The following is a 12,615-nucleotide window of genomic DNA, read 5'->3' as shown; positions in this document are numbered from 1 at the left end:
GTTGTTTCATAGAAATAATAATGAAAGTTATTTCAGAAAAGTTGCTTCTGTGAAACAACCAGAAAAGTGTTTCCGTGTTTTGAATTGAATGTTGAGTTGCATGTTGTCTGAACATGTGTTTTTCCTCTGTTTGAGAGTACAATACCAAACTTTTGGGAGACGATGTATTGTTTGATATATCAAGCAATACACCATCACATATAACTGTACTGTTCTGAACAGTTTTGTTTTAAGGACCTTGTCATATGCCTTTTACTTTGAAACAAATAGTTGAGAAATCATGGAGATGATTTCTTAACTTTTTTTATGAGGAATGCATCCATGAAAGTTTAGTCAATGGAGAAGGAACTTGTTCACATTTATCTTGAAGAACTATGGACTGTATTCCTTGGGAAACATATAAGATGGTAGAATGTTCCAGAAGGGTGCAATGGAAGGGATGAACAAAAATGGGGAGAAATTTGTTCTACAAGTTTAGAGATACACTATGGGAGAGTATTGTTTAGCTGATGCATACATTTGAATGGATTTGACAGAGGGGGGGGGAGATTAATCAGGCTAATTTTGATGAACAGTGGTCATAGAAGTATTTATAGAAGATGCAAGCAGCAGAAACTGAGCATCTGTGTGTGTGTGTGTGTGAGAGAGAGAGAGAGAGAGAATCATTAATTAATCAGTCTGTCCTTTATGTACAGAGTCCAGTATTTTTAGGGAGCACTTAGGAGAACCAACCCAGATGTAAGAGCAATATTCAATGGTTGGATGGATTTGTGATTTGAATAAAGTTAGAAGTCATTTTGAGCTTAAGTAATGCCTCAAGCAAAAAAAGACAAAATAATTTTTTGGAGGCAGAGGAGGCAATATTAGTAATATGTTTGTGCCCAGAGAGATTTGATATTATGATCTCAATTTTAGATCTCATCATACATAGTTTTGCTAGCACTGAAATTGACAAGATTATCCAAATCTCATTGATGAATATTTTGAAAATTTGTAATTAATGCAGTAGTGGTTAAGGCTCAGGAAATTGTAGTTATTTATGCATTCCAAGGTTTGTCAAATGAAAAGGAGGAATGAAATGTGTTGTCTTAAGCAAAATAATCTATTGGGTTTCTAGTCTGCTGGAGTAGATCATTTATATATAGAAGGAATTAGGTGGGTGAGAGAGAAGAGCTTTGTGGCATCCCTGCATTAGTTGTATACGAGGGTGGTTTGAAAAGTTCTCGGCTTTGACCATAGATGGCAACACTATAGGCAAAAGATTTTTTTTTCCAAGTTGGTACATCAGCCATAAGCATCATATGAAATTGCAAGTCATTCTATCAATTCTGTTTGTTTTATACAGCTTCTGAATCAAAAGTATAAAGACAACACCCTTCAAAGAAAAATCCCTTCAAATGGATAAAACTGAGTACAATGTGGTTATAAAATTCTTTGTAAAAGAAGGTTTAACGACAAAAACTCTTCCTCTTCATTTTCGACAATTAAGTCTGCTGAGTTTAAACGTGGCTGTACCAGCTTTGAAGATGATCCACATGAAGGACGTCCAAAAAGTGTAACAACACCAGAAATCAAGTGCTATATGGTATTGGATGACTGCGAGTCAAAGTGCATGAAATTGCTGAGACTATAGGCATTTCAAAAGAATGTGTAGGATATATTATTTACATTAAGGGGATATTAAATCCCACATTGTTTTAAAACCAAATAAGAAACTCAAAGATTGGAATCAGAGTTTCATGCCGAATATATTATAATAAGCTATAAAAGTATCGGCGACTACTAGCATGAGCTAATGCAAGTAGTCCAAGTACGTAGTACAAACTCGGGCAACTCACAGCAAAGGTGGTAAAGTTCTGATCGCTATTCTTGGCATTTTCCATAATGTAAAAACATTTCCTAGGAAATGTATGCTGTTATTACATTATGGTGGGAGGTCACTACCCAGACCAGTTTCAGCCTTTATTGAGGCTTCATCAGTGAGTAGCTAGACCAAATTAATACCAAAGGGTATAGCGAAAAGAACTTATATACTCTGCTATACGAGTTGTCAAAAAGGTGCACCCATTAAGTTACTTAAATATAAAGAGCCAATAGGCTTCATTTCGGCGATATAAACATTATTTAAATTAAGGGGATATTAAATCCCACATTGTTTTAAAACCGAATAAGAAACTCAAAGATTGGAATCAGAGAGTTTCATGCCGAATATAGTATAATAAACTATAAAAGTATCGGCAACTTTTGTAATAACAGCATACATTTCCTAGGAAATGTGTTTTACATTATGGAAAATACCAAGAATAGCGATCAGAACTTTACCACCTTTGCTGTGAGTTGCCCGAGTTTGTACTACGTACTTGGACTACTTGCATTAGCTCACGCTAGTAGTCGCCGATACTTTTATAGTTTATTATACTATAATCGGCATGAAACTCTCTGATTCCAATCTTTGAGTTTCTTATTCAGTTTTAAAACATTAATATCCCCTTAATTTAAATAATGTTTATATCATTATTTCGGTGATATAAATAATGTTTATATCACCGAAATGAAGCCTATTGGCTCTTTATATTTAAGTGTAGGATATGTTTTGCATGAAGAATTGCAAATGAAAAAGCTTTGCGCAAGATGAGTGCCACAGAAGATCAAAAACATGCTCACATGAAAATCTCTGAACAGTGCTTGGAGCATTTTAACAAGAATAAAACTGATTTTGTGCATTGATTTATTACTATGGATGAGACTTGGATTCACCATTACACATCAGAATCCAAACAGCAGTCAAAACAGTGGACAGAAGCTGGTTGTTCAGCGCCAAAGAAGACAAAGTCGGTTCCATCAGCAGGGAAGGTCACGGCATCTGTGTTTTTTTTGGGATGCTAAAGGCATTTTGTTTATTAATTATCTTGAAAAGGGTAAAACAATAACTGGGGAATATTATTCTGATCTTTTAACCAGACTAGACGAAAAAATTTGAGAGAAAAGAGACCCGGTTTAGACCAGGTCTCTTTTCTGTCAAAAAGAGACCTTTTAAAAATCATCTTTCATCAGGACAATGCACCTGCCCACAAAGGTGTTTTGGCAATGGGGAAATTAAAGGACCTGCACTATGAATTATTGGAACATCCACCCTATTCCGCAGATTTGGCTCCCTCTGACTTCTATCTCTTCCCAAAACTAAAACTCTTCCTTGCTGGTCAGCATTTTTCTTCGAATCAAGAAGTGATTTGATGCAGAGGGATATTTTGCAGATCTTACTGAGAACCACTACAGGGGCAGGATAATGGCACTGGAGCATCGCTGGAATAAATGTATTAGTCTTAAGGGAGATTATGTTGAAAAATAAAAATAATTTTGAAATTATAAATTCGTTTTTTCATTGTTAGGCTGAGAACTTTTCAGACCACCCTTGTACTTAGAAGATAAGGAACCATTTACCACTACCCAAAGTGAAGGTCCAGTCAGAGATTTTCAGCCAAAGATAAAAAAACATCAGGAGATTCCAAGTTGAACACTCTTTGTTAGAGTCTAACTGTAGAATCAGGGAACAGACCAAAATAGGAGTTTACATAAGAGGCTTTTATGACAGACCCAGGCAAAAGCTTTGGAGATATCAAGAGCAAGCATTGGAGACATGCAAAACTTTTCCATGTTATTTGTCCAGATATGGGTGACATAACTGAGTAAATCACCTGTTGATAGACATTGACAGAATTCATACTGGCAGTTATTTATTAGTCTGCTACACTGTCTTGAGAATCTTCAAGACAGTGTAGCAGATGAATTTTGATAGCTCTTTCCATTACTTAGGAAAGTAAGAGAATTGGACAGTAGTTTGAAGATATGGATTTGTCGCCCTTTTGAATGGGAGTCAACTCGGGAGCACCATTAAGGCCAAGAGACTTTAAGGTATCCAGTTTGAGCAAACTTTTCCTGATCTCTTTTCTAGTGAAAGGACATGCTGGGCATTAAGTGTTGAGTATTTGGGGGGGCATTTACCAAAATCAGTAGTACAAGAATTGGAGGAGAAGTAGGACAGCAGGAGTTTGCTTTTTCTGTGATGGGAGTAGGGTTAAGCAGAAGTTGCAACCAATGGCTTTGACCAGTGGCGCACCCAGGATTTAATCTTGGAGGGGGCCGAGCACTCAGGGTTTAATCTGGGGGGGGGGGGGGAAACGAGTTGAGTAGACGATTTGAGAATACACACTACGCATTGCATACGACCAATGACTGAGCATCTGCAATGATCGCTAATTCATAAGTAGTATAGAAATAGAAGACATGACACAACATAAATAAAAAAAATGAATTTTAATTAGGAAAAGATTTTTGGAAATTTTTCTATTGTTTTTTTCTTTTTTCTTTTTGGAGGGACCAGGGCCCCTTGGCCCCCTCCCTGGGTGCGCCACTGGCTTTGACTAAGGACTGGAATGCATGGCTGATATTTGGACAGGATGTAAGTTTTCTGCTCTTAGCTCTAATAAAGTCAGTTTGTGACATGTTGATAGTTTTCTTGCAGCTATTCTGGGCTTTGGTATAAGCAGTGTAAGTAGATGGAGTTGTGAATGCAAGCCAGTTATAGTATGCTCAATTCTTATCTTGTATACAGTTTTGGCACACCTATGGGAGAACCATGGTTTAGATTGGAAACAGGAACTTAAGATGGAATGGGGAATAAATGTTTCCATACCAATAGGAATTATTTCAGTGATATATTCAGCACACAGGTTTGGGTCAGATAGCTTGAAGCAATAATCCATCCAAAGAAATGTGGAATAGCAATAGTTGCATAGATCGTCCCATCTGGTTTTCTTTTAATGGCATATGATGCATGGATGTGAGTGATTGTGTTCATGTTGTTCAAAATGTAACCCCCCTGGGGAGGGGGATTACATGAAATTATTGTCTGAACTGCCTGGAGTACAGACTACATTCACCGTGCACTTTGATAGGGCATTAGTGAGGAAGAGGTCCAAGGAATTTGGAGAGTGGCTGGAGTTTTCTGATATTCTAGTAGGCAGGTGTACTATTTGCATAAAGTCACTTATAAAGAGGTTGGTGATGATTCAGAGGACCACACAACAGGAGTGAAAATTTGATCCTGAAAATCTCTCTTTGCCATGAACCTAGTTTGTTCTTCTTCAAGCTTCGCTTCAGCAATTTTTTGTGGTATCTTAAATCTTACATTAATGCTTGCATAAATCTTATGTAGAACACTCAGTAAGGAAGGAAATTTCTCCATAATTCTCACATTTTTTATTTTCCTTTTCTCTATTTTACAGCTGCACTGCAGAATTCTCTAAATTCTGCAGTGCAGCTGTAAAAATTTTATGCCTCTATATTTAAATGTTTCTGGTCAAATATCATCTACTCCTGCTACTTTTCCACATATGGATTTTTCTACCTCCAACTATTGTGTACTCTTGAATATTTTCAACCATAATTCAGTCACTTCTTATTCATTCAGCAATCTTTCAAAGTAATTACTCCAGACATCTAGAATATCTTCTAGAAGTTCATAGAATGTGCATTCTACCACATCACAGCAGATGACAAAAATTAGGAAGTGCATCATCTTAGTTTCCTATGAAACTGATATACAGCACATAATACTAATGTGAGTTTAAATATATGATTTGTGTTAAACATACAATTCATAAAGTTCGACACAGTCATACGATATGTTAGGTTCCAGAACACTATCGTAGTGAATTTCATTGTATAGCGATGACACGGTTTAATAATATTTTGAAGCTTTCATACATGTGTGTAACTGATAGAAATAAAGCATTATGTCAGGTATGCAAACAAAAATTTAGAATAATTTTTGCATATGAAAAAGTTATATAGTTTGGTCATCAATCTACACCATTAAAAATTTTATTTTGGCGATAAGACTGTCATATTTATGGATAAGTGTAATATTAACTAGTGTAGTACTTTTCACTTCACTTAGAATTTTCTCTTCATTTCACAACTGTAACAACAGCAGTACAAGGTAAGTTTAGCCTGCAGCCTCTTTCAGTGTTTGATACACTATTCATCACTAAATTTAATCATTTTAATCTCAGCATATAATGCAATTGGTTTAGGTGACCGATAGAAATATAAGATCTGATAATGTTGGAGTCTTGACAAGTAACAGACTGATTTGGAGGAAAATTATAGATAGGACGTTAGTAATGATGTAAATTTTTTTCATGTAGTACTATCATATCCTGTACACCCCTTGAGGGTACATGGCAGGAATTTGATGATGATGATGGTTTAGGTGACTTCTTTTCATTGGAAGCAGCAGTACAGTACCCTTACTCTGATTTTTATCTGCAATGATTAACAATAATAAAATAAAATAACACTTATAAACAGTTTATAATTCACAGCAAAACACCATCTAGTAAGCAATGCCATAAAGAAACAGTTTGCGAAAACTGCACATTGGTTGTTTCACGGGGTGTGATGTCACTAAAAGAATCATATGGGTGAATGCAGCATCACATAAATGGGCAATGATCATAATCGAAAGCATTGTATGAGCAGATTGTCAAAAAGAAAAGCATCATAAGGGGGGTATTATTGTAAATTATGGTCATCCATTATTACCAGGCATATGAGAAAACATAAGAATAATAATGAAGATATGGAGAATACAGAAATTCTAAAGTTTCTATACATACTTGAGATTTTTCAAGGACTGGTGAATGACCAGGAGTTAAATTCACATGTTTCCTGCGAAGTGAACCATGCTGAGTTGCTAAAAACAAGCACATATAAAAAAAAAAATCATTAGTGAGCTTCTAGTGTGACAAAAATTATTTACAACTGAGAAAACTGTTCAAGACACAGAGCCATGTGCTTTTATTTATTCATTATCTTGACAATGAATAAAAATGTTTTAATGCTTTGATAGTATGAATAATAAGTATTTAGCTTTAATTTAAAGAACACTTGAAAACAGTAATGTTCTGCTTATGATACTTGACAAGAAATTATATTCTTGTTTTAATCCTTACCCAAGCAAGTGCTAGCAAGCAAAGTTTGTGTGTGATTATCTTCACAACAGGGCTACTTGCATATAGAGGCTATTGACAAAAGCCACTGCCTTTTGGGTGGGTATAAAATAATATACATGTCTGAAAGGAAGCGTACTTTGCATTACAGGATAATAATGAAAATGATGTGAAGTTAATAGCTTCTATATAAAAGTAGACTCATCATGAAGACTGTTCATGCATGCACTTTATTTGCTTTGCTTACACTTGGATAAGGATTAAAACAAGAATGCAATTTCTTGTGCTGTATAATATAATATTTTTATAACCATGTGGAAAAAAAAAACAGCAATGTTCTACCATTTTCTAAGTTATTATAATGACTATTGCAAAGCGACCTCACTTCCATGGGGAGAGGAGACCCACACTATCCACACAATATTTATCATACCTTACCTCTCCTTGAACATGCTGACTGACAAAGAACTCACAGCAGACTCTGGCAAAACTATTCCTCATGAACCACTCTCTAAGCAAAAAATCACACCCTCAAACCACTGCTAACCACATTCTTACTAAATTTCTAAAGATGACATCTTGTTCTGCTCCCTCTGGCCAAGTGCTGAAAATTTCCTCGGCATCAATACTAATAAATACTTTTAGTAACTTAAATGTTTCTACCATATCTCCTCTTTTCTGCCTGTTTACCAACACCTGCAAACCATAAACCCTCAATCTATCATCATAGGGAACATTACACAGACCACTCACCAGGTTGGTCCCCAGCCTCTGGATCCTCTCCCCTACTTCCTTGTCTCCAACATATTATTATTATTACATGACACCTCCAAGGAGTCCAAAAACTCACCGAGGGAGGGTGCCTACTTTATAACTCTCTGTCTCCACCACTCAATCCACCAACTACAGCAAACAGCATCATCTACATCAATGACACCTACTGCTCACAACCACAGCTACTAGTATTTCAACAGACAATCACAAACATTCATGCCCACGGCCGGATTCAAACCAGCAGTCTTTTGACTGGAGAGTGGATATGTTAACCACTCGGCCAACCAGGCTGGCAACATATTGGGCAATTCTGCAATATGTCCACTGATCTTCAACTCCCTATCCACCAACACCACCAAATTCTTAGCTTCATCAATTACAGTTTCATCAATATGGTTCATAGCTTGTCATCTTTCATTGCAAAATGCATAACTTGTACTTTTCCACAATAAATCGGCACCAATTAGCTTTTTGCCCCATACTGTTAGCCTACTTAAATCATCCTGCAAACTCTCTATATTGTCCTGAACATCAGCAAGCAAATGAATATTTACCTTCAAATCATTTCCTATATCATTTATGTACAAATTAAACAGCAGTGCTTCAAGCACAGAGCCTTGCAACACTCTACTAGCCACCTGCTTTCTTCTGGACTTTTCTCTTCCACATACCACTTTTTGGTATCTGTTCATCAGCCAATGTTGCATAATTTTCACCAGCTGCTTATCCACCTCCATTTGTACCATTTTCTATAACAGAGTTCAATGTCATATCCTGTCAAATACCTTTGCAAAATCCATCTATATCATTGTAACCATCCTCTTTATCCAACTCAGAAATCACTCTATTATTAAAAAAAAAGTGAGTCAAGTACTGAGGCATGACTAACCACTTATAGAGCTGTGTTGGAAGAACAGCTGACACAAGACTGAATAAACATAGGAATTATGTTCATTATCTACACTACAGCTGTTGTGGGGTGGTAGACTACATCACACCACCAAACTAATCACTGGATCCAATGGGGGAAAAAACTTTCCTGTATATCACTGTCTGTAAATGGTTAGCAAGCTTTCTCTCTATGGTTGTTCACTGTGTCATGGTGAATGGTGTCCTCTCTTTAAAGTTCTCCACCAATGCAGGAGCTTCAAGGAATTGTTTTATTATCTACAATCAATCATTCTTCTATACATAAGTAACTTGCTCTCAATCATCACTAATCCTATCCAAAGATTTAATGATGAGAGTACACTTCATTTATTTTATGCATTCAACCATCTATGCATTACTCAGACACTGACTGTCTTCTTCAATCAATAATTCATGCAGTACTCAGATATTCCAAGCTTCAAGATTGTTACAGGCAGTGCCTTATCGCCATATTATCCTTTATTGATGTGGGGATAACCTGAGTACCTTCAATGATACCAAAAGCAGTTTTGCCTTTTCTTCTTGAAACAGGGATCTTGGCTCACCTATTCTTACCCTCAGCAATACACAAATTGCCAGAGAGGATAAGATCTTACTCTCTTGAACTGACATTTACTTCCAGCCTCTCCTGGTATAAACACATCACATCAATAGCTTCTTCACCCTTTAAAAGAAAAAACAACAACAAAAAAAAACTAGGCATTCTTTTCTATATGCTCCTTTTCACCCATCCAGCTATAATTCTCTACAAATCCCAAATCTACTCATCATTAAAATTCTAAAGGAGCAATTCAGCTGATAGATGATCCCTCACTCACTGAATCACTTCCACTATCTCACAGATGCACTGTTTCACCTCTATCTTTTTTTTTACATGGTCACTGTTCCATCAAACTGGCATCCATCACATCCATCATTCCTCTGCTTTCTGCTGACCTAAAACAACAGCAACAGCTGCCCAACATCTCTTTTCAGCCTAACTGTAATCACACCAAAGCTTCTCCACTTAGTCTGTTCTTTGGAACAGCTTTCCTCAGGAAGTGTTTTCCAACTACAACCTCCAACTGTTCAAGAAAAATGCCAATAAATTTCTTTTTTCCAATCCTCAACTGCATCCCGCACACATGGTATTGATCTCTCATGTATGGCACTGATATTAAAAAAAAAAAAAAAAGAATAAAAATGATATGATGCTTAACAATATTTGATTATGTCATATCATTATCATTATATATATACATCAGCTAATAAAGAACATAACTTGGTCAGCTAAGTCTCAAGTTGCTAGTATATTCTCATTTGTTCAGAATCTATATGGATATCAAGTAATGCGGATCACCACAGGTGAGGAATGAGCATCAGGGCAGAAGACTCACCTTTATAGACTTATGTAGAAGCCTCCTCACACTTATTTGTATTTGACTTGATCATATTAATTTTTATGTTGTAAGATTTACTGTTAATGGTTTAAAACAAATAAACTGAGATAGTGGCAATCCATCCTGTAGGATAAATGTTCTGATTTTTTATAAATTCCGATGAATCTTTATTTTCCTATTGGAGAGCATTTGTTCTAGTAATTTTAGAGTATTTTGGCAGTTGATTATTTTAGCTGCTTTATACAGTAAACCTTTCTTCCATATGGTGTCATAAACTGACACTGTATGTTAAGTCTATGGAGGCAGTACTTGTTTTTAAAGCTATCCAGTTTCTATATGGGTTGTGAGCGCTAGGACCTGGTCACAACAGCTTCTTCCAGGTCTAAACCCAGCTTGTTCACATAAAGCTGGGTTAAGTTGAATAAAGCTGTCCTTGCTCCAGCTTTATTCAACCTGTACCCAAGCAATATCCCTCCAGCAACTAGTTGAAAGTTTATCTATGCTGATGACATAGCTATTGCCATCCAAGACAGTATTTTTCAAGGCCTTGAGGAAACGCTGAGCAAAGATTTGAGCTCACTACAAGATTACTTTCAAAGCTAGGGACTATCTATTAATACCAGCATTCCACCTAAATAACCATGAGGCTTATTATTATTATTATTATTCGTAACACCTCTAAGAAGTCCAAAGACTCATTGCAGGAGGACACCTATAATACAACTCTCCGTCTCCACCACTACACCAAACCTATACTACCAATCATCTACATCAGCGCCATCTACTGCTCACCACCACAGCTAGTATTTTATGTTTGTAAATTGCTTGTGTTCTGAAGGGCCGATTTGTCTGTATGCAAGATGAAAAACCCTGCTACCTCCGCATGAGATCGGCTAACTCACCTTCAATTGAAAAAGTCCATATAAAGATTCCTCCTGTCAGGATGAGACTTGAGCTTAGGCCTTTTCCAATTGAAGGGTTCAATGTACTGTCGTTCTTCCAATTGCACTACAGACAGAAAACTAAAAATAAACTTCTGCAACAGGACTCTAATCCATCAAAGTATCCCTTGTTACCTTGTTGTCACACTTGACTGTAGTCTAACTTACCAAAAACATTTGAAAAAAACTAAGTTAAACATGTCTGCCAGAAACAACATCATAAACAAGCTAACATACACAACTTGGGGTTGTAATACCTCAACTTTTAGAAACAGCAGCCCTGGGCTGAACTTTCCTGTTGTAGGGTATTGTTTGCCACTTTGGAGCTGAAGTCACCACACAATGCTTGTGGACACACAGCTTAACATAACAATGAGAACCATCTCTAGTACCTTACAATCTAATCCTCTCCCATGGTTACCTGTTCTTCTCCACAACACTCCTCCATGCCTCAAAGAAAAGAAACTACCATCAAAGAAATAAAGAAAATCAAAAATAACATGTACCTTCCTATACATCAACATATCACTTCACCTTGCCTCCAGATCTCCCATATGATGGTTCCTAGGACTGGTGGAAAAAGACTCTGAAACAAACTACAAACAAGTACCTGATCACAGATCCAACTATCAAATGCCAGCATTCAGTCTACTTCAACACCTCTGGAGTCAACTAAGCAGATTTAGGACTGGACAAGGCTGCCATGCCCTTATTACATCTGCAGGGAATTTTGCAGTCACCTTTTTGTGTGTGGTGCCCTCTTGTCCTTTCTCCACCTTCCATAACATAAATAATTCCATCAACTGAAATCTTGTATGACCCTTTCAGAAGTTTGCAAGTTTCAATCATATCACCCCCTCTTTCTACTATTTGCTAGTACCTGTATCTACAAATTCTCAATCAATCTTCATAATCAGTATTCCACAATCCTGATTTCATTTTTAACACTCTCCTTTGTGCTCGCTCTCTCTCTCTCTCCACTATATCAGAATCACAACAGAAACCAGGAGAGCAGACCTGGGTACAATAGTCCAAGTGAGGTCTTATCACGACCTTGTAAAGAGGAAAAGTAACATCCTTATCTTTACATGTCAAAATTCTTTTCAGCATTGCAATTGTCTTTTGAGTTGCATTGGCAATTTTTGCTTCATGGTTCCTGAACTTCAACTTTCTATCTACTAATACTCCAAGATCGCTAGTCTGATCAGTTTCTTCTAGCATTATCCCACCAATATAATACCACACTGGATATCTATTCACACCAAAATGCATGACTTTACATTTACTAACATTGAACTGACATCCATTTTCACATGCCCACAATTCCAGGCTATTCTAATCATTCTGCAAGTCCTGCATATCAGCAGCATTCCTAATTATCCTACCTATCTTTACATTATCAGTAAATAGCTGTATGTTGCTTGTCAAATCCTTCCCAATATCATTAATGTACAGATTGAATAACAGTGGACCAAGAACTGATCCTTGTGGTATATCACTGGTTATCTTAAATCGTGCAGACTCACATCCCCCATATACCACTTTTTGATATCTGTAAGTCAGCCATCCTCTTAGCCA

General features: G+C 36.7%; 1 protein-coding gene across 1 annotated transcript in view; it reads right to left on the bottom strand.

The window, feature by feature from the left end:
• LOC150098484 (uncharacterized) overlaps window positions 1–12,615 on the bottom strand; it is a 314,082-nt gene that overhangs the window by 84,672 nt on the left and 216,795 nt on the right. Inside the window, exon 10 of the mRNA XM_090405238.1 lies at window positions 6,681–6,757. Within this exon, the coding sequence (XP_090261364.1) occupies window positions 6,681–6,757 (77 nt within the window). The remainder of the gene's footprint in view (window positions 1–6,680; window positions 6,758–12,615) is intronic.

The sequence above is a fragment of the Typopeltis vanoorti genome, chromosome 15 (genome assembly GCF_054136105.1).
Source record: "Typopeltis vanoorti isolate ZY-2024b chromosome 15, IOZ_Tvanoo_1.0, whole genome shotgun sequence".
Taxonomy (NCBI): Eukaryota; Metazoa; Arthropoda; class Arachnida; order Uropygi; family Thelyphonidae; genus Typopeltis; species Typopeltis vanoorti.
The sequence above is the reverse complement of the archived record's forward strand: the minus strand, read 5'-3'. Positions and strand labels throughout refer to the sequence as shown.